This window comes from Podarcis cretensis, assembly GCF_951804945.1.
Source record: "Podarcis cretensis genome assembly, chromosome: 2".
Taxonomy (NCBI): domain Eukaryota; kingdom Metazoa; phylum Chordata; class Lepidosauria; order Squamata; family Lacertidae; genus Podarcis; species Podarcis cretensis.
The window spans coordinates 11,292,357-11,313,606 of NC_137171.1; the positions used below are offsets into that span (position 1 = coordinate 11,292,357).

Consider the following 21,250-nt stretch of genomic DNA (forward strand, 5'->3'; position numbering starts at 1 on the left):
ATATAGTAGATATATAAAAATCCCAGGTCGTCATTTGTGATGTGAAGAGGGAGGGGGGAGTGACCCCGACTGGTGTTTTATTGATCCTCAGTACAGACCTGACACTAAAAAATCATTATATTCTAGGCTACTTCCGCCATTTTGGTAGTGTATGTTAAGGAAACTTGAAGAACTATCACCTAGCACCCCCTCCTTCTGTCCATGAATCTCTCCCCCTCTCCAGTTTTTATCTGCACATAACTGGATTACTGGAACTCAGTACGACTCCCATATCCCTCTTAAGGCCTCCGTAATGAGAATCCAGCCATCAAAGGATGGCTGCACGCCTAAAACCCCTATATAGCCCTGTTTAAATCGTTAAGTTTCCCACCAGCTTGGCTCCCCCCAACAGAAGCCCTAGCTCACTAGCTGCCTTGGCGTATCCTTCATAACTCCACGCTTCCCTTTCCATAGACCGACTCCTGGCCTAAGGCACCCAAGGTTTCAACGCCACACACACACACACACACACGGACTCCTGAGTGAGCAGCTGCTGGATTCGCACCAGGAAGCTGTGAAGAAGTGGGGCAGGCGAGCCACCGCGCAGCTTTTTATAAATAGTTCCCCATAGTGTCGCTGGCTAACCCGAGGACGAGAGGTTTGGAACAACAAACTTCCAGCGAGGGCCCTGGAATTAGCAGACCAAACACGCCACCCTTGACACGCAGACCAGCGGCGTCTCTTAAATCGCATTCCTTCGCTCCGAGTTTCCACTTGGTTCAATAAACACCGTCAAGTTCGGATTAAAAAATCCACTTTTCTCCTCTTCTTGGGAACTCCCGGCGCACCGTTTTCGCATCCCCTGCAGGCCCCCACAGCTGTAAGCTGAAGGCGTCGCAGTGTTGACAGCCCTTCATAAGCGAAAGCAAACTAAGCATAAAGTCAAGCCTTGAAGTTTCCCCATGTGGAGAGAGAGACCCCCTTTTTTTTCTCCCCTCCCTTTCCCTTCCCAAGCTTTGAAGGGCTTGCGATCCTCCGCAGGCTGGTTGGGAAGGAAGTGGCAGTGAAATCAACGAAGCTTACTTCTAAGTAGAGGCACTTCGGATCGGGGTGTGGCCTCAGTTTTGTCCTCCTGCTCCTGGAGATGATCGTTTCTGTCCTGCTTTAAAGTCACCCTCTTCCCCCTTCATCTCCCCGCCACCTTCTCGCTTAGCCTTTCCTTGCAGAGAAAATGCTGCCAATAAATATGTTGACTACATGATTCTCTTTAGCCCTAAATCCTATGTCCTCCTAAGTTAACAAATTTCTGCCACACACTACAATCGATGGTAATAATAATAATAATAATAATAAGCCTCTAACCGTGCAAAAATTAGACTTCCTTTTGATTTCTTAAATATATAAGGGTCAGGGTCGTGTGTGTCCCGCCTCAGCCTCCCCTTCCCCCCCCCCCAGTAAACTGATGGGAATTATGTATTTAACTTTATTTCCTATGGGCGTGATCTTTAAATTCAACCCCAGGGTAAAGAGCAAAGGAAGACAGAAAGAAGCAGGCCGCTCAAACTGTACATTCAATTTAAACTTACTCTGGAGGAGTTTGTACCTGTTTAATGGCCTCCCCCCCCACCCCCCCACAGCCAACCTCCTTGCTTGTTGCTAAGAATTTTGTCAGATGTTATGACTTTGGATTCCAGACTCCTTAGTGCTTGGAGGTGGAGGCAGAAGACAATAAATTCCGAAGTGCAATTAAACCTCAGGACCAATTTATGTCACTGTGTTGTGGTGTCTTTAAAAAAAAACAGGAGAGGAGAAGAAGAAGAAATGATAATAATGCAGGATCTCGAGAGTCAACAAGGGGGCAACAACATTTAAACGAGACATAAAATGGTTGGTCCCCTGAGCCATATCTTTGGGGTAACACACACACCGCCAAGAGATTTCCAAAATCCAGCGAATACAGAAAGACAGCCAGCCTAGACTCACCAAGCCCAGTGCCTGGAGAAAATAACCACAAAACCAACACCTCAACATATTTCTATACCTCCCCCACCACGATTGTCTTCCTTTCTATCGAGACAGGCTGTAATTATATCCATCACAAGGTAAAGCTACTTCCAGGATGCAAAGTTGCGTCGTCTGCTTTTGAAAGCGGCTGTCGAGGAGCTGTAGAGGAGCTGCAGAGCCGGCTAGGACTGGAAGGTGTTAGATGCACTTTAAGCAGCGAAGGCAGCATTTACAAACAAGGGCAAGTTTCAACTGAAGGCGGACGCATTCCAACCCCAAGCTGCAGCTCCACGCACAAGCTCCTTTGCTAGGCCTCCTTATACCTGCCTTCGGCACAGCAGTCTCCCCTAGGGCTGAGCAAAAAAGAACTTTCTCTTGACAAACCCACGCACACAAAGAGTCACATGCCAACAAAACATCGCACAGACACACACACACACACCACCCTCCCTTGTACTCCATGAAACAATTTGGACCGTTCTTTGGACTTTCGAGGAACTATTTAAATGAGGCAGTAATTATGCGAAAGCATACAGGGGGTGGGGAAAAAGAAAACATAACATCTAGGAGAGATTCCTTTGCATTTATCACTAGAAGGCTGTTGAGGATTAAATTATACGCACATACAAATATCAATGAAAGAGTTCCAAATCTCCATCAGACTGAAGGAATATTCGAACATGGTGAACTAAATTATCTTTACCAAACTAATGGCTCCCCCCAGTTAAAAATATACACCTCCTGTTCAATACTCCTTGTCTGTATATGCAAACATACCTATACACATATACAGAGAGCATGCATATGCACACATACTTAAAAGAAATGCAAGCATATGTGTGCAGACATTCGAATTATACACAAATATAATCCAACACAGGCAATGAGCGCAGAAAATAATTGAAATCAATAGGTGTATGTGCAGTTGCTGGATTGTGGCCAGTTAATGTGTTGTGTGGATAAATAGATACGTTGATAGATATACTAACAGATGTATTGATCTACTGATGTGGATGGGTGTATCTTTGCATCGTTCCCAGCACCTTCAAAACTCTCAGACTAAACGATTAAATTGCAAGGAACAGCAGCATGTAGGTCTAAACACAAAGACAGAAGCCTTTTGAAGTTACACCTGCTGTGAAACGCAGAATAACAGCAACATACACAAGAAAAATGAAGCGGCACTGGAAGCCCAGATTGGAAAGCTGCTAATATTTTATATGCATAACAACAAACCCCAGAAAGGACAAGCACGTTTTAGCAAACGAGCAAAACAATATTTTGTCAAGGGAGAGATGTACAGGAAACAGCACGAGGTCGTCATAATTACACATGCTCTCACATAAGAGATAAAGGAACTCGGTGCAATAATGCTTAAGTCTGTAAATTCTCCGCTTTCATCCAGATCTAATAGTATCGTTTAAAGGAGAAAAAACACAGTAGGGGAGGATTTAACTTTTATTACATTTCTTGACTTGGGTCGATTAAACATATATTACTTTAGACTTCCCTCTGTACATTGGGGTGCTGGTGGTTAAATTAAACTTCATAACTGCATGATAGATTTCCCCCCACCACCACCCTTCTTCATACTGTTATAAAATAAAAAGGGGCTGATATGAGAATTGTTAATATGGAGAGAAGGGGAAACTTTCCCGTACATAATGAATAGTGAGACCAATCAATTACCCCAGGACTATTGAGCATAATTATGGACTCTGTGATCAGGCATATTTATCTGTTGAAATACTAATTTACAGTAACAAAGCGCAAAGGATGAATCTTTGCATTTATGTATTACGTCTGCTTATTAAAACGTTTAAAGCTCAGAAGGAATGTCTGTGTGTATCCAACCTGAGGGGGATATCGAATATAGCCGCTGTCCATACCATGTTTACTTTGAGCCAAAGCCAAGCGCGTTTGCATGCTTTTAAAAAGACGGATATCTAACATAATAAACCAAGACAGTCATCTAATAAAAGCCGAAAACCAGCCTGTTTATTTATTTATGCAAGCTCCTTTGCAAGGCCACCACGTTAATTTCTCTCTTGCTTATTATAAAGCTGATTGAGCTTAAGTCGAAGGAACGTCAGATCCTCTCATCTCTCCTATAGAAAGTTTGCTAAGGAGATTGAAGCATCAAAATTAAAAAGCAGTGCAAGAACTTTGCAACGAAAGATGCGGCAAGGTGGGGGAAAGCCCTCTTTTGAAAATAAATGTTTCCTACTCGAAACTGAATTTGGGTGGAGGGATAAGCCATACGGTCTGCCATCTTGCCTCCCTAGAAAGACAACTCTGATCTTCATAACCCTTCTCCATCAAGCTTAGGGGAAACTTATATAATGACCGTACAATCAGCATATTATAAGAGAGTCATTCATTCCTTCTGAATTATTACAGAAAATGTGATGACTTTGTGTTCCTTGTTTAGGATGCTTTCTTCGCATTACTTGAGAGCCGGAGGGGGATGCCTCTCCCTTACTTCTTGGAGGATAACCCTGAACCTCATACAGAAGGATAAAACTGGAGGAATCTCAACTCAACATTCATTTTCGCAATAGATAAACAAAGCAAAGCAAAACAAAACAGCACCTTTCTCAGGGAACTGCCACCTTCGCATTGCTGATCTCAAATCAACATTTATGCTCTCCATTGGCAAAAACAACAACACACACCTTTATCTCGAAACCGTGATCTTCTCATAGCTATTCTTTTCCCTTCCAACCCTCCTTTTAAAAAAATTAATCCTTATTCCCCCCACCACCACCCCACCCCAACATCAACCACCCGCGCAACAACTTGTTAATCACATAACTGAGCAGAGTCAATGTTTTCTAGTCAACAGTTACTTAGCTTTCACAGATCTCCTCAGTTGGGTGAAAATAAAGCAGATTCTATTCCAGTCTATGTTCAGAAAGCTACAGTGTGTCTTGAGCTCTTGCAAGTGATAGCCCACCCTGGATTTTAGCATGTAAAATGGCTATTAAATTTTAAACCTGAGCTGTTTGGATTCTTAAGGAGACAGAGCGAGCCTTGGCTCCCCGTTTACTGCTTTGTTCTTCAATGCACCTTCAAGGAACATAATATGCTATAACTTATCTGATTTAATACTCAGAGTACTGGCCAGGATATGGCAAGAGGAGATTGCCATAGAAGTTACTAGGCTGTAATTTTAGCCTTCCAATCACCGTCAACGTGCCGGTTTATTGAGCGCGCACACACATATATATTAGCATCAGTCACCACACATATTCTTTGGAGATATTCTTCTCTTAGATCCTCTCAGATATCTGAAGCATTCGAAAGAACCAAAGACAGCGCATACGGAAGACACAGAAAGAACGAGAGAGAGGGGGCACCCGGAACACTCGCGGGTGACACTCGGACAACTCTCGAGGCCTTAACTTGAGCCAACTCAATAATTCGATGAGGAATTCTCAAGGAGGGACCCCGTTTTGTCCGCCTTGACAACAACGTCGGCCAGAAACAATAGCAGCCGGCAAAATTCATCTAAGTCCATAAGTAGCCGTATGTGGTTAAGGGAATTGGAGTGGGAGACTCTTGGGGAGGATGAGGGGGGGGGACTTTAGTGCGAACCTGCTTCCTTCTACCCAGTCATGCCCCCCCCTTTTGTCTCCCCCTCCCTCTTTCTATTTTTGGAATGACAAAAAATCTGCACGAAACATTTTGCTCTTTTGGATTCCCTGCGTTTCATTTCTTTCTTTATTTTTTTTTTTAAAAATGTTTCTCAGCTCTGATCTCGTTGCGTGTGAGTAACGGAGAAGGAGAAGGAGAGGGAGAAGAAGAAGAAGAAGAGAAGAAAAGGGAAAGGGACGATTGCCCTTGATGAAGACTAACTGACGTAATTAAGGCAGTTTCGTGTTGCCGAGTTAAAAGCCAACCCCAACAACATGAAACTACCTAAACCACGGATCAGCTGCATGAAAGGGCGGAAGATCCACACTCATTTCTGTCAGAAAGGAGGAAAGACAAAAAAAGGGGGGAAGGAGGGGGGGAGAGAAAGGGGGGGGGAGAGAGAAGAAATCCAAGCCCTTTGTGGGCTCTGGTGTAGTGTCACGGCTGCCTTTTCGCTCTCCAAAGTCAGGAGCCAAGCAGCGCCAGAGCCAAGCCATCATCCCCAAGAAAACATTCTTCAAATTAAGGCAACATCTTTAATCTCTTCATTAAGATCCCCCCCTTTTCCTCCCCCTTCCCCCTCCTCCCCCTCCTCCTCCCCTTTTAATAGAATCTGCAGTCAACTCTCCCTGTTAGTTGTCTGTGTCTCTGTGGTTGAAACGTTTAACTGAGGTGCTTGAAAATCCTGAATTATAGCACACTCCGCTATCCTTCACTGGCAAAGTGGCTCTGTTCTGACATTATCCATTTTCAATTGCATATGTAACTGCTATTGCAGCTTTTCCCAAGGAACGGGGAAAGGGGGGGGGCGGGAAGAGAAAATCCACAAAGGAAAGGGGGGGTGGAAGTATGCGTGCGTGTGTGTGTGTACAACATTCCGAAATACCACCAAATGTTTCAGTCTTCCACTGCCTTTAGAAGCCCATGCCAGCCAAATTCTGAAATCCAAAGGCATGTTAAAGTGAATACCCGCAAATGAAACATGCTCAGAATAGCCATAGTTCCGCCACCATATAAACAAACCAACCGAAGACCTCAGACTCTATGCTGTCTACCTCTTAGCAAGAGCCCGACTTCATCACCAGTAAGTTTTAAAAAAGAAAGAGAGAGGCGGTGGGGAGGGTGGGGTAGGGTGTTGGTGATTGTGAGGATCAAAATGGAAATCTAGGCACCACCGTTCCTCAAGCCATGCAAATTCTGCTCTGAAATGAGCTGTCACGCAGGAATAAGGAAAACTCGAACCGAAAAGACAACTCCGAAGAAACCCAACCGAACGCCCCATCCGTGCAAAAGCTCAGTCGCTTCAAAGTGGAGTTCACATCCATTCCGCCTTTGCCTTGGGTATACATACAGAAGCACAGTACCACTTGCACCTCAGACATGCATCTTAGCCAAGAAATCGTCTGTCTTACCTTTGCACGTCCTTCCACCGTGACATCCCATTCTCGGTGTTTGTTGTTGGTGATGTTCTGTGGAGAGGCTGGTGTTTTGTTTTGCTTTAATAAAAATAAAGTGTATTCCTTTTTTTTCCTTTTTTTTTAAATAGAGGGATCTCTTCCAGAGGAGGCAAAAGGAGCGTGCTTTTCCTTTAAAAAGAAAAAAAGAAAAAAAGAAGAAAAAGACCCAAAGCCATGAGGAGTCTGCATCCCAAGAATGCTGCTCTGCTTCTGACTTGCTTCCCTCCTCCACAGTCACCTTTAAATGCATCTTTTACTGCTGCAGCACATTATATTTGCAGATCATAAAATCCACCTCCAGCGCTTACCAAGACTGTCCTGACATTACTGTTTTATGACCTTGACTTATTGTGGTCACCTGGATAATATTTAAATCAACGTTATGGTCTCTCACTTATATTAAACCCGCTAGGATACTCTCCTGAAAGCCTTAAAAGGATGAGTCCTGGGGAAAAAAATACTCTACATAGAGAAATAGAAGAGGGGGGGGAGCGGGCTGCTTCTTTTGGTGCTGGGGGGGGGTCACTTTGAAAAATACCCAGTTGTACACGGTTCTAAGAAATTTATTTGGCTCCATAAAGGAAGATACATGCAAAGGATACCACATACAGAATATATTTAAATAACAGTCACAAAAGGAAAAACCCCAGACGTCGTCCCCGTCCCCCCATTATAAGATATCAATACTGCTTTATTATTTTCTTTTCTTAAATATAATGGTCGATAGTACCACCTCATTGGAAGGAGACTGCATTACTACACAATGTGAGCATGTTCTCACTGCCACTTCCATGTACAGACACATAATGCAATTCATTTTAGCCATTATCTTTATTATACAATAGGCAGGCTACACCTAGGATATGAAAAGCAAACTTTCAGACGCACCTAGTCCCCTAAACATAAAAAGGCAATAGAAATAGGTCCTTCAGTGTTTTCCCCTTTCCTTCCCTTTGTGCTGCTCGTGAATAACTTAAACATCTTAGAAGCTGTTTTTTTAAAGCAACCGCCTTACTCTTTATTTTACATAGAAACATTGATGCAATATATATATATTCTCATGCTTATACCGATGGATGCGCCTTCGCTCTACAAACTGTAAATACCCAAATCATAGAACTGCACACTAGCCTGAGGTCTTGATTATTATTATTATTATTATCTCTCTCTCTCTCTTTCTCCCCCTCCCTCCCATACGCATTGCATTTATACCCAGGGGAAAAAATTAAAAAAGAATACTGCACAAGATTTGTAATGACTCCCACCCCTGTCCCTTCCCTTTATTGAACACTTTCAAGTGAAATTAAAATTGGAAGTCAGTTCGCGAATTCGATTCTCTCTGTTCATTTTCTTGAGTTTCATCCTGCGGTTCTGAAACCAGATTTTGACTTGTCTGTCTGTTAGATTAATACTCTTGCTAATCTCCAGGCGGCGCTCACGGGTCAAGTACATATTGAATAAGAATTCTTTCTCCAGTTCCAACGTCTGGTGTTTAGTGTAAGGACATCTTTTCTTTCTTCCGCTCTTTGCTGTCAGCCAATTTCCCGTAGTGTTTTCTGCCTTTATATCCTCTGTTAAAAATAATATTATTAAATAAGTATCTGTGGAATAGCAAAGAGAGAGTCCTAGGCTTAAAACTGAATTATTATTATTATTGTAGAAAAAACAATAACAAAAAGAGCATCTTCTTTTAGTAATACAATAATCTCTATACTATACTCAAATAAATGTCTCCCTCTCCCTTGTTTATTATTTACACACGTTAGCATTCTAATTAAACCATCGCTTCAAGCTAACAGAATGTCTCTCAAAAAGCAGTGGATTAAGCCTCCCATTCACATTATTCACCTGGGCGTCAGATGCATAACACCAGATCTTAACTTACACAACGCCAGATCTTAACTTATGGTTTGAAAAACTATGCATAGTTCACTTAAGGGGTACCCTTAGTGATGCACAAATGGCGTTGAGGCTGTTTGCACTCTTCTCGGGTGTAGAGTTTTTCCACGTGTCAAACATGTCAACAGGATATAATTTTGTGAAATTATTCTGCACCTTGAGCACGCCATCAAGGCTCAACCCCCCGCCTCTTTTTTCTTTTCTTTTCTATTTTGAAAATCAACAGTAGCACTTTAATAATTGCTCGAGCAAGCTGTAGCGTTTATGCCACAACACCACGCAAGCTCAGCCCTTGACTCGAAATGGACCAGCTTATATTTAAAACGAGGCAAAACACAAAACACCATTCTGAAAATTACATTACGGGGAGAATTTTCTGTTTGTGCGTTTGTTTAACTGGCTGTGGGTGTTTTGTGCCCTCGCCCTACCCACCAATGGACTACACTCGATTTTTCTTGGACGTTAAGGCTCTGTGAAATGCATCATTTTGTTATTGGCAAAGAATAACTTTCCACACTTAAAACAAAAACGAAACCTACACTTGTTTGTTTTCCACCCCAAAATACTGTAGTGACGTTCTCTTAGTAACCCTCATGCAGGCACATACAATTTCCATAGAGGCAGCCATTGCAACACACTTCAGACGCGCATACACATACATAAACACCTCGGATTTGAATTTGGATATGCTGGAATGTTGGCAGTAGTAACACTCTAACATTTATCCAAGGTGTGAGTGTGTAAATGGAGGGGAGGTGTTTTGCAATTATAGCAGCCTACGGGTCTAATTTTTTCCCATTTCTTCATTTGCGTGTGTGCCAGATTCACACAATCACTTACTTGGAATTCTGGTCAGAACCTTGAAAGACAAATAACCTTTCCCCCAAAAAAACAACAACTCGAAGAAGCAAACCCATGTTGTGGTTGCATTGCAATGCATCTCACACATTCACCACCACTGCCATTGAACCCTGTAAATTCCTTCGAAAGCTTTCCATTTTTCTAAGCTCTACAACTCACATTTCCAAATCCCGGCTTGGGCAGGACTGATGAAACATAAGCGGAAATTAAGAGACCATTTCCAACAAAAGAAAGGGTGAAGACTTTTAAAATAATAATAGTAGTAGTAGTAATAATAGTAATATCCATATCTAAATGGCACAGTATGAAATATTGTATTCAATGGCAAATCATTCGTTCCTTCCCGCCGGGGGAAAAAAAATAGGAAAGGGAAGTTTGAAAATCTAGGCGAGACATTTCGCAGACAAATCATCATGAAAGGAAAAATGTTTTATTCTAACGCTTCTCTCATTCCAAATCAAAACGCCAGTCATGTTTATTTATTTCTGCTAATTTGACTTAGACGAAAATATAGGACTTTTGTAGCAAAGAAAACACCTTTGGCTGATACCTTTAGCGATTTCCACCCCCCATAACCTTGACTTTGCAATTTTTCTCTCTCTTCACTAAGGCAGTTGAACTGGCGGATTAAAATAATTCATTCCTCGGCGCCCCGAAAAGGAACGTGGGGGTGCATATATATATATATATATATATATATATATATATATATATATGAAATACTATATCAGGTGAGAGAAACAAGAAGGAATGGAAAGCCTGCTTCCTTTTGTGGTACCCAAGCAGGCAATGTGCGTATGCATATGTATTGATGAAGGCATACATACGTACATACATATGTATATACCACAGGTATCCATGTATGTGTCGTATGCACGTGCTTACACGGGGCTACATATAACCCGATAATACATCTCTCTTCTGCTTGTTTTCTAAGCATATTCCCCAATGCTTAAGCTCTGAGAGGATTTGAATCCGCACAGCAAAGCCAAACTCATAAAAGGCGTTGTTCTTATCTGAAACCGCTCCCAGTTGCATTTTTGGTCTACACACATTTCATTCCCTTTTTACAACAGAAGACGTTTATGTGGCCCCTCTTTCTTTCATCTTTCTTTCTCCTTAAATAAATACTTAGATCCCCTCTTTTCCAAATGGATCTAATAAAAGCCAGGCAGATCTTCGCCTTCAGGATTGTTTATTTTAAACGCACAAACCACCACCAATGTAACACACCTCATCATAACTGGAAGGCTCATTTTCCTAGAATACCTAAACTTGAAACAGATGCTCCACGCACGTAAACGCTGGGGATGAGGTGGGGAAGTTGTTTTCTGCACAAACAAGACTCTAGATGCCGGGAACCGCGGTTATCAATGAGGAATGCAGCAATGATAATGAAACTCAACAATCAAGTCCACTCTGAAGTGTTTGGCAAACCATCTCTACTGCCCATCTCTCTCTCTCCCTCCCTCCCCCCACCCACCCCCGCCGCACCTTTAACAAGCAACCCATACTTCGCAAGTAAAGAGAAAGAGATAGCAAATTGTTACCCAGGGGGAAAGAGGAAAGAAAAACGATGGAAGAACCAGAAGCATCAACCACGAAGAAAAGAAAAGGAGGGGAAAACACATACACATTTCTAGCGGAAATAGCCTTGGTAGAATTGCCTGCAAGCCCAAAAAGGCATTCGTCCATATTAAGATTATTTCACAACCTCCCTGCCACAGACTTAGTAACTTAGCAAATATAAAAACCACGACGTTGCTCGCAACTTCACCCTGAGTACATACCACCCCAAAAAAACACAATCCTCTCCAAAGAAAGGAAGAAAACACACACACAAACACACACACAGCAACATGGACTTCTAATGCATTTTTGCATTTGCACTCATTTAAATGCTTCATTTTCAACTCCGTTTATTTCGATTGTTGTTGTTGTTGTTGTTATACTACTTTTATTTAGGAAAGTGAGCAGAAAGCGTAAGCTGTTTAGAAACGACTGCATTAAAAAGGGCAGAGAGAAAAGTTAATGCATCTAATGAACCACAATGCCAGGGTCATTGCTTTCTTAATAATAATAACAACAACAACAACAACAATAATAATAGAACTAACAACTTTCACGATAAATATTGTAATTTTAAAGTCTGTTGCCTAAGGTGCAGAAGAGTCCCCTTACCTTTTGCTTCGTTGTCAGAATTGTCAGTGCTGGTGTCTGTGCATTTATTCATGTCCTTCTCAGTTTCCGACGAACTGATTTTGGCAGCGGGGAGACTTTTTTCTGTTTTAATTTCGTTGGCGGACGTGTTCTGAGGGTTATCAGACTTTGCGTTGTCAGGGAAGCTGACTTTAGCTCCTGGTTGGGACAGTGGTGGCGGTGGCGGCTGCTGCTGCTGCTGTGGTTGCTGAGGTGGTGGTGGTGGAGGTGGTGGTGGTGGAGGTGGTGGTTGTGGTGGTTGTTCAAGATGCTCACTCCTTTGGCTGAGGCTCGCCCTGGGTTCAAAACTTGCCTCAAACTCGCTTGGGTTGCTGCAGTTTGACGCCTTTTCCATGGAGGAATAACCTTGGCTGGCTCGGTAGTAGCTGGGCACGGGGACTTCATGGTCATTTAGGCAAGGTTCAGGCATCTGATTGGGGTAGAGGGTCGCCTCAGTGGCGTTTTTTGCTCTTTTGTCAGCATTGTACATGCAGCAAGCATTTTCTTCCTTGACATTGGTTGGGAAAGAGCAGGAGGGGAGTTGTCTCGCAACAGGTTGCTCGATTCGGTAAGTATTTTTGGGGTCACACCAGGTGTCTAGCTGAGAAAGGTAAGATGGATAGGTGTTGAGAGACAGGCTGGCGTTATTCACCTCGTCTCTTTTGGAAAGAGACGGGATAATTCCACAGTTCCTCATCATCCCACAGTTGAAGTCGTTCCCAGATTGCATATACATTCCTTGGTTAGAGGAATAATTCTCCCCTCTGCAGGTACCGGCTAACGAGTCCATCAAAAACGAGTTAGAAGTCACATTGTTGGGACATGACATTTTCAGAGAGGGATTTTAAAGAGGAATACTACAGCCAGGGGCTGACATCTTTTTTTTAGGGAAAAATATCAGCACCATAATTATCCACGCATTGGTCCCAACCACGTGACTGTCAGGCCAATGAGGATTGAAAATGGCCTTGATGATTCAGACGCCGGTGACGTCACCGGGGTCAAGTTGTTGAGAGAGGAGAAAACCAGCGTGGAGCAACAGCGACATCTATCAGTTTCTGAAGGGTAGAGAACCCAGGACCTTCACGTTGAACAAAGGAGAGAGACCCCCTTTTCCTCCAGTTTGTTTACCAATGAACGAACGCGTGTCTACAGCAGAGTGGGGGGGAAATAAAGGAAGCGAACGCGTAAATAGAAGCAAAGTCAAATTCAAATTAAAAGGTCAGCAAAAAAATCCACCTTCATCTCCCTCTCTTTTCTTTCATTCTTACCCTTTCTTTTTTCTCGCCTAACCCCCTTAAGATAAGTCTAATTTCTTGTGGGCAAATAATTAATCAACCCCAAACCCCAAAAGAACTCCCCTGCCATCCCTTCTCCTTATATCGAATTTCTCTTTCTTTTTCGTTCTCTCCCTCTTTCTTCCCCCCGTTCCCCACCCCAATAGCTAAACTTGAAATGCATGAAAACTGTTCCTTCAGACATATTTTTTTTCTTGTTTCAGAACTACTTTGGTAGATTCATTTTGATTTGGAAAACAAGCAAACAAACCTCGCTATATTGAATGCAATTCCCTAAAGACGTAGGTCAAAGCACCTTGAGAAATTTGAAGCAGTGTCGTTAGGGTCACTTTATATTAAGTTCAGGTGTTTTTTGCGTGAGGAACCAGCTTAATAACTGAAATGGCGACATTTTAGATTTTGTTTCATGCGAATCGTTCTTTCTAGTCTGTTATAAAATTGTTCTCTCCGTTGGTTTCTCTCTGGAGTACTTTTGTAAAAATATTTCCCCTGCAAATACTGAATGAAACGTTCTTCTCCTTTCTAACAACCCCCAAACCCGCAAACTTTCATCATTTCTGCTTTCACTGACGCAGAAGCTCTGCACAGGTTTGTTAATAAACTTCCCAAAATTGCATCAAAATAAATATCTCAATGGGAGATATCACAGAAGTATCCTCTACTCTTAGGGTGCAAGTCTGTACATTCCCCACCCCTCTTCAGGAAATTACGACAATTAAATAGAATGAAATTTTAAATTATTGGGTATTTTAGGGGTGCTTTATTCAGCAGAAAGGTTGTCCGATCAAACACGGTTTTTTATTTGATCTTATTTTCATTGATTAAACTCCAAGCAAATATCTATGTGTGTTTATTTCTTCTTAATTTCCCTACTCCAGTCTCCAGTTCAGTCTTTATGATCCAGTCTCCCTTCTCCTTCTCGCTTTCTCTCTCTCTTTTAATTTAACGATCTCAGAATAATAACTGGTATTACAGATATAAAGATATGTTGAACGAGGTGCTTTCATTGTGCTGTTTCCTTTATTAGACGTTTTCTAAACAGGCTAGCAATTAAGCCAAATTATTATTTAGTGTATATCAAATTGACTACACTGTTAGAATCCCGCTTTGACAATGATGTCTATAGTTTTGGGTGGTTGTTGGTTGTTGTTTTTTTTAAAAAAGGAATCTGACACTTTGTGGCTAAATCCATGAAAAAGAGAGGAATAGTACTAGACAATGAGAATATTAATACCAGCAATACTTATAATGGCAGCTGGGAACAGAATTAGCTAAACGGCTGGAATCTCAAGATCATTACGACGGATCTGAAACCTTTTAAAGAGTTCATAGTCATTCTCAAGGAGTGGGAGGGAAGCCTTTTCAGATAGAAGCGGAAAACGGTGAGGAAAATTGAGCCAGAAAGTTTGGTAGGGTGTGGGGTATGTGGAGAGAAGTGAGGAACTTGACCAATTTCAGTAACGTATATTTTGGTGTTTTTGTTTTAAATGCCTAAAGCCATCAGACCTTGACGACAATGTTTTCTGCAACAACTGTTTTACAATTCCACTCGGCTGTTGCTTCGGAAGGGCTTGCAGCCTGCTGGCCCCCACCTTCAAAACCAGCCCCCTCCACATCTTCAAGGGTGAGAAGTTTTAATATCTTAGGCCAAGGAAGTCTTAAACCGCATCATTCTATTTGTCTCAACCACCCCCCACCCCCACCCCCGACCGCCCCACATCCACCTCCACCCCGAAATACAGCCACGCTAAGAGCTTTTTTCCTGCACTTTAAACGCCGTTTGCTTCCTCTGGAAAGCTATTTGAGACTTTATAGCCTCTATTTGTGTTATCTGCATAGGTCTTTTTAAAACAGTTTGATAGAAATCGTTCAGTTTTATGATATCCAACGAAAATTCCACATAATATTTATAAGCAAAGAATAAAACTTTAGCATGGGAACCAATACTTCCTCATTTATAGGTGATGAAATTAAAGACCAATGCAGTTTGGCATTATATGGCTTTTTCCCCGTTCTCTCTCTCCACCCCCACCCACCCCTCCCCCACCCTTTCCTTCTTTATTTTTTTGCAGATCATGTGGCTGACTCAATATTTTTAGGCTCTGAAGCCCTACACTTCTTCATATGTGCATTTTGTGGCGGGGGGAGAGACCAACATTTGACCCCGTTTCCTTCCCTGTGAGTGAAAATGAAAATGTGTTTCCAAGTCTTTTATATCCTTATTTACTGCTGTGCATTCTTGCTGTGTGTTATATTCTCCCTTCCTCTCTCTCACACACGCATACTAGGAAGCAGGAAGAGGAAATTACAAACCGCACTGTGGTGAAACCTGTCAAATAATTTGATTTTTATCCTCTTCACAGATTCACATACCGCCAAGGAATTTTCAGTGGATGAGATGTTGTACCCATATCTCTGAAGACAAGATAGAGGGCGTTTTAAATGTGTGAAGATGATGAAGATAAAATAAAATGTTGTGGGTGGGTGGGTGTGTATACACATACACACACACACACAAATATATATATACATGTGTGTATACGTGTAAGAAAAGCTGGTGGTTTTGACTATCATTGTTTTCACTGAGGATTATTGACATATTCATACATATGTATTTTAAGGAGCGTAGGTGTCTCGGAAGTCATTTTTTAAAATGTAAAGCCATAGAGTTATTTAATTCCAGGCGTCTCTTGTGGGCTTTGACGGTCAAAGTCTTACCCAAAATAAAACAACAGTCAGAGGGAAGGGGCGAGAGATGGTCATAGTAGATGGAGGGACGTGAAGGAGAACCCGCTTCATCACAAACAGCGAAATGCATATTTCCTGACATCATTCCAGGTCTTTTGATATCTGGCGGATCTGGCGCTGAAGGAATGCTGGGGAATGTCTCCAGGAGACCGAATATTGTTTAAAGTTAAAAATAATTAGAAGTATGATAAACATGGGTCATTAATGGGGAGAGAAATAAAATCCATCAGCCTAAGTAGAACCCCCGTTGGGAAAAATGCTTTAGTCTAATTGCAGAAAATAAATACCAACAAATGCTATTAAAACTTAAAAAGGAGAAAGCCTGTGTGTGGAATAAAGACCTATAACAGCCTGCTCTGGGTTTTTACACTCCTTTGGAAATCAGGGTGGAAATGAAATATGCAATGCCTCTTATTAAAAAAAAGGAATGGAGGGGGGGAGGAAGAGGGTAAGAAAGATTGGGGTGGGTGGGAGAAATTATACATATGTGGACTTTAAGTTGGCTCACATGTGGAGTGGGGTTCGGCAGTGCCTTATTCTCTTGCTTTGTGGCTACTTCGGTATGATTTCGCGGGAGTAAAAGCCAGGAAGTGGTTTTTTAAAAAGTCAAAGAGGAGTTAAAAAAAAAAATTAGGGGATTTCTTCCTTCCTTTCTTCCCAGTGTCTGGACATATGAGGCAAACTGCAGACGGTCCTGCTATTGTCTTTGGTGTCTGATTGCTCTCTCTGTGAATGCCAAAGGCAGACAGTTCAGTTGACCCAAAAGAGGGGGTGAGGAGCCTTGAAACCCGTCTCCCTTTGCTTTCCTAGAGCTTTGCTCTGGGCTGGAGACGGAGGGCACGCGGCTGCGAGGGGTTATGGGGTGGGTGGGAAACACAAACAGGCGCGCGCACAGGCGCGCTGCCAGAGCACCACATTTCCCATAAAAATCTAAAGAATTTTTCTCCCCAAAAAAAGCAAGCAAGGAAGAAAAAAGATGCACGTGTCCAATAATTCACGTAAAAGCACATCTCAAACTTGCACATAATATTTTACCTGTTCCCTTTTCCTTCTAATTATTTAACCGTGAGTTATGCGTGGAAAGTGTCTCTTACGTCCATTGTATTTTTTAACCAACTTCCCCCCCTTAACATTTTTATAGCGAGCATTCATTTTCGCTTCTAGGAAGTATTTGGTGGCAACACTTTAATGATTACTTTAAATTTGTATTTTTTCCCCCTGCCTGGTATTATGCCCCGTGTTGTGGAGGAAATAATTCTGATTTATGGCAAAGTACACTAGAGTACAATAACAGTGATGCAAAAATAAAACCCACGCCTTTAGATGTTGGCTTAGAAACTGTAAACTATCACCACCAGAAATCTATCAAACTTTACAATCCCTCTTATACTGCTTCCTTCTTTCGGAGTAACTTAAGTCAAAGAATTATGGAATGATATTATGTTCCTTGAGGTGGTATTGAAAAGTGCTCAAGTTATTTCTACCTCCAACATAGAATCTTCAGTCACCAAAAGACCGGCCTGAGGTTGGCCACCTTTCTTTGTTTTGCATGGTGGAGACCAAAGTTGTCCAGAGTTACTTCGTGGTGTTCACACACTCCAGTGACAGTATTCAAGTTGCTGCTCCTCTCCCTCTCTCTTTCTATGTGTGTGTATACAGTTACACATACCCCCAATGCACACAGAATGCAAAAAAAAAAAGGAGTTTAAGCAATGTTAAAGATTGCATTGGGAACATCAAAGTCGCTGGGCCGCTGGCCTTATCCGTCAGGCTCTTCTTAACTAAAATCACACACTGAGAAGAGAAGCAATAATGTGAACATATTGCCTACTATTTGTTAGCATCTGATTTTTCCTGATACCGTTCCAATTTCAGCTTGAAGGGTGATATGAAAAAAGCTTTGAATTTGGGGTGTGGCGATCTGGTCCTGATAGATGAGGGGATATCTATCTTTATACCTATCTGGCTTATGAATACTTTATTATTGCAAACTACTTCGTGCAATTAGCTTGATAAGTTGACAAAGAAGCAGAGAAGGCTGAAGGGGGTCATATCATTCGAAGCTGCGTTTATTAGGAGAGAAACCATCGTACTATGCCTGGTATTTTCGAAGGATTTTCTGAGTTGAGTTAAAGTGTGGTTCAATGGTTTACAAAAATACGTGCTCCTTTACACCGCTGCTACCTCTTTTTCTAAGAAAATTTTAAAAATACAAATAAAAGAAATAGTATTTTTCCCAGGGAAGAGAACAATGTTATATTTTCAGTGGGGAAGAAAAAAGAAAAACGCGCGCAAAGAGAATTTAAGGATACACAGAGTTAGTTAATTACCTGTTTTTAAGACAAACGACAAAAGACCTGAGAAACCGCCTTTCCTCCAATGGCAGTATATAACCGGGCAGGCTATCGGATAAGATGTGCAAAAACACATTTCCCGATTATTTCGAAATATGTATTTTTTCCCTAGTTTTTCCCTCGGTGTTAAAATTTATTAATAGTGATACAGGTGTTGGAATCCTTTCTCCAAAGCGAGAAGCCGTCGGTTCAAATAAAACCTCGGCTATAAGTCCACCCAAAGTCTGTATCCTGCGTCGCTATGTTCCAAAGATCTGTGGCACGACGTGTGGATGCTATTTCATTCAATTAGTTAACAATTCAGCATAGGTGTTTTCAATAGGAAGCGATAAGTGCTTCAGGGAGTTTAGTTATATATGCAAGCGCCCACACTACCATATCCTTAGTTGTAATGTTGATATCAGCCGCAGCCGCTGCTCATTTTTTAAGGTGCAATTTCTGTGAAAAAAAACTCGATCGGCACAAGGGTATCCAATTATTTTAGCAATCGTTTGAACCGAGACATAAGGTTTACATTAAAAACGTTTGAAAAGAATGGCTGCAGATGGGTCTGTACATGTATTGCTTAGATCGGCTCTTTTAAAATGTTGTCGACTTAATTTTAACCACGTAGAGAAGCGTCTTTTTTTGTTCTGCTTTCAGTCCATAAACAACATTGATTGTTCATTTTATTATTTTATTTTTCGCCAGAATAAACATACATATACATATTTTTTTTGTACGGCTCCTATCAACAGCGTGATCAATTTTCATTCGCTGCAGCAGAGATTCGAAAGTCTTCCGAGGCTGCAAGCCACATTCTTGTGGTTTCATGTTGTAATTCGGTGGTTATCAAAAGCAGAGACGCTTAGGTCTAACATATGTTGAACATCCGTACAGTTCGCAACTTTATTAAAAGAGTATAAACGAGGCCTTAATGAGACGCCATTTTAAGGGTGGTTTTTGTGAAAAATACGGTATATAACAAGAATGATGGTGCATGATATAATGTGAAAGCCTGATCAATTTTGCTCTCAAAGTAAACTTCAGATTCATATAAGGATTATCTAAATGGGGGGATTGAAAGTATGGAGGGATGGGGGGGGGGCTATTTTTGCTTTATTCCCATCAATGCCATTTCCCAATGCAGTCACACACAAATCCATATTAAAAAAAAAAAAAATAGGCCTTATCATAGTCCACCTCCCCTTTATCCAATTTTGTGCCCATCAGATGTGCAAAGAAAGGCAGGAGACAAAATTAATCGTACATTCAATTATGCTTTTGGAGAGGAGGGGAGGGAGGTTGCTCTTAACGACCCACAAGAGTCTCTCGCCCTAGCAAAATGGGGGGTCGCGGGGGCATTTTATTTACAGGCACGCAGGCATGGCTGGTTCTCTTCGTCGGGGGCTCGGAGGTCCCTCCTGCAGAAGTTACTTGCAAGTAGAGCGGCGAAAGTCACCCCCCTCCCCGAATCCACAACCAGGCGAAGAAGACCGGCTCAAGGCGATAGGAGCTTCAAGTCTACTTGCCAAAGCCACTGCCCCTTTTCTCTCCTCCACAGACTTCTCCAGGGTCCATTGAGGCCAACTTTCCGAGCCCCAAATTCCAAACTCTTTGCGGACCTCCAGTGGTGGTGGAAAGCTTTGCCCAGGGCGATTGGTCTGGCGGCTCTTTTGCTGGGTTGCTTAACAGAATTGCTTTATTTACATGATGCCACCGGCGAGCAGGCTGCACAGTCAAGTTTATGTTTCTCAACTCCAGAACTCAGAGGAGGAGGAGTGTTCTCTGGGCTGCTGGGACCACTTGCCGAGAGGTGCGTGGGTCTGCATGCCCGTGAACAGCCATGTTCAACATACAAGCTGTAGCCTGCACAAACCACGCCAGGGACACGCAGAAATACACCCGGACGCGCACACATCTCCATCTCCCCCAGCTCTAGTGCCCACTGATGGTTGTGGTGGGGGGACCAGCTTGCACTTCGCAAACAAACAACAAACAGCAACAATAACAAAACGGGAGAACTTATTTCTTGCACTCCAATTAACATTTTAAAACAGAAGAAGTCTTGCCCAGAATCCAGTTAAAAAAACTCGTCCCTCACCTTCCTCACTCTGAGCTATATCTCCCAACAATGTCACCTCCTAGCAGCTTCCAATACGTTAAGGAGGGATTCCAGGCAGGGGGACAGGAAACAGGTTCGCTTAGCTGTGTGTTTGCACGTCACACCGAGAGGTCCTTCGCAATTAGCCTGTGTGCCATTAACGTGGCTTTACACCGAGATCCCCAGCCTATGAGGGAGAGGACCTTATCCTGATGGACCTTCCGAGCGAGAAATAAAGTTGTCTTATGCAAAGCCCCAAATGCGTGCTAGGAATTTAGAGGGAGGAGGAAAAGAAGGAGGGGGGAGAGAGAGGGAGAGAGGAGAGGGGCACTTGTAAAACTTTTATGCCAAACAAAGTTATAAAAACTTTCCATGCGTTAAGATATCAAAAGGTTTATAACAATAATAAAGCTTGAATGTGTGCTGGTGTGTGTGTTTGTGTGTGTGAGAGAGAGGGAGAGAGAGGGAGAGAGAGAGAATTCTAATATTCTAGCAATATTAAATCGCTGAGCAACTGAGTTAAATATTAAGTACCATAAACACCAGGCTTGGTTCGAAATCGGTATTTGTAATGCGTGAGTCCATATATATTCAAATGGGTGTCATATGAGTGTGTGTATGTGTGTGTGTGTGTATCCCACACCCACAAACCCACACCCACGTATCGCCGCCTGCTGCTGGACTCTTAACTCAGTAGGCGGGAACATTTAAAAAAAAAAACGAAAAAAGAAT

At 42.2% G+C, this 21,250-nt stretch overlaps 1 protein-coding gene and 2 long non-coding RNA genes across 4 annotated transcripts in view; 2 read left to right on the forward strand and 1 right to left on the reverse strand.

Moving 5' to 3' along the window:
- Window positions 1-21,250, forward strand: part of LOC307210810 — a 554,287-nt gene that overhangs the window by 468,383 nt on the left and 64,654 nt on the right. The gene's annotated exons all lie outside the window — the stretch shown is intronic.
- On the reverse strand, window positions 7,611-12,967 carry HOXC10 (homeobox C10). The gene is made up of 2 exons (XM_079966820.1): window positions 12,018-12,967; window positions 7,611-8,647 (listed from the first exon to the last, which is right to left on the reverse strand). The coding sequence occupies exons 1-2, from the start codon at window positions 12,862-12,864 to the stop codon at window positions 8,370-8,372; spliced, it is 1,125 nt and encodes a 374-aa protein (XP_079822946.1). The 5' UTR covers window positions 12,865-12,967; the 3' UTR covers window positions 7,611-8,369.
- Window positions 12,963-16,425, forward strand: LOC307210793. Of its 2 annotated transcripts, XR_013836119.1 has the most exons (4): window positions 12,963-13,256; window positions 14,831-14,957; window positions 15,406-15,511; window positions 15,697-16,425. It is a non-coding gene; the product is annotated as an uncharacterized lncRNA (long non-coding RNA). The 2 variants fall into 2 exon arrangements; XR_013836120.1 differs by lacking the exon at window positions 12,963-13,256 and having other exon boundaries at window positions 14,822-14,957.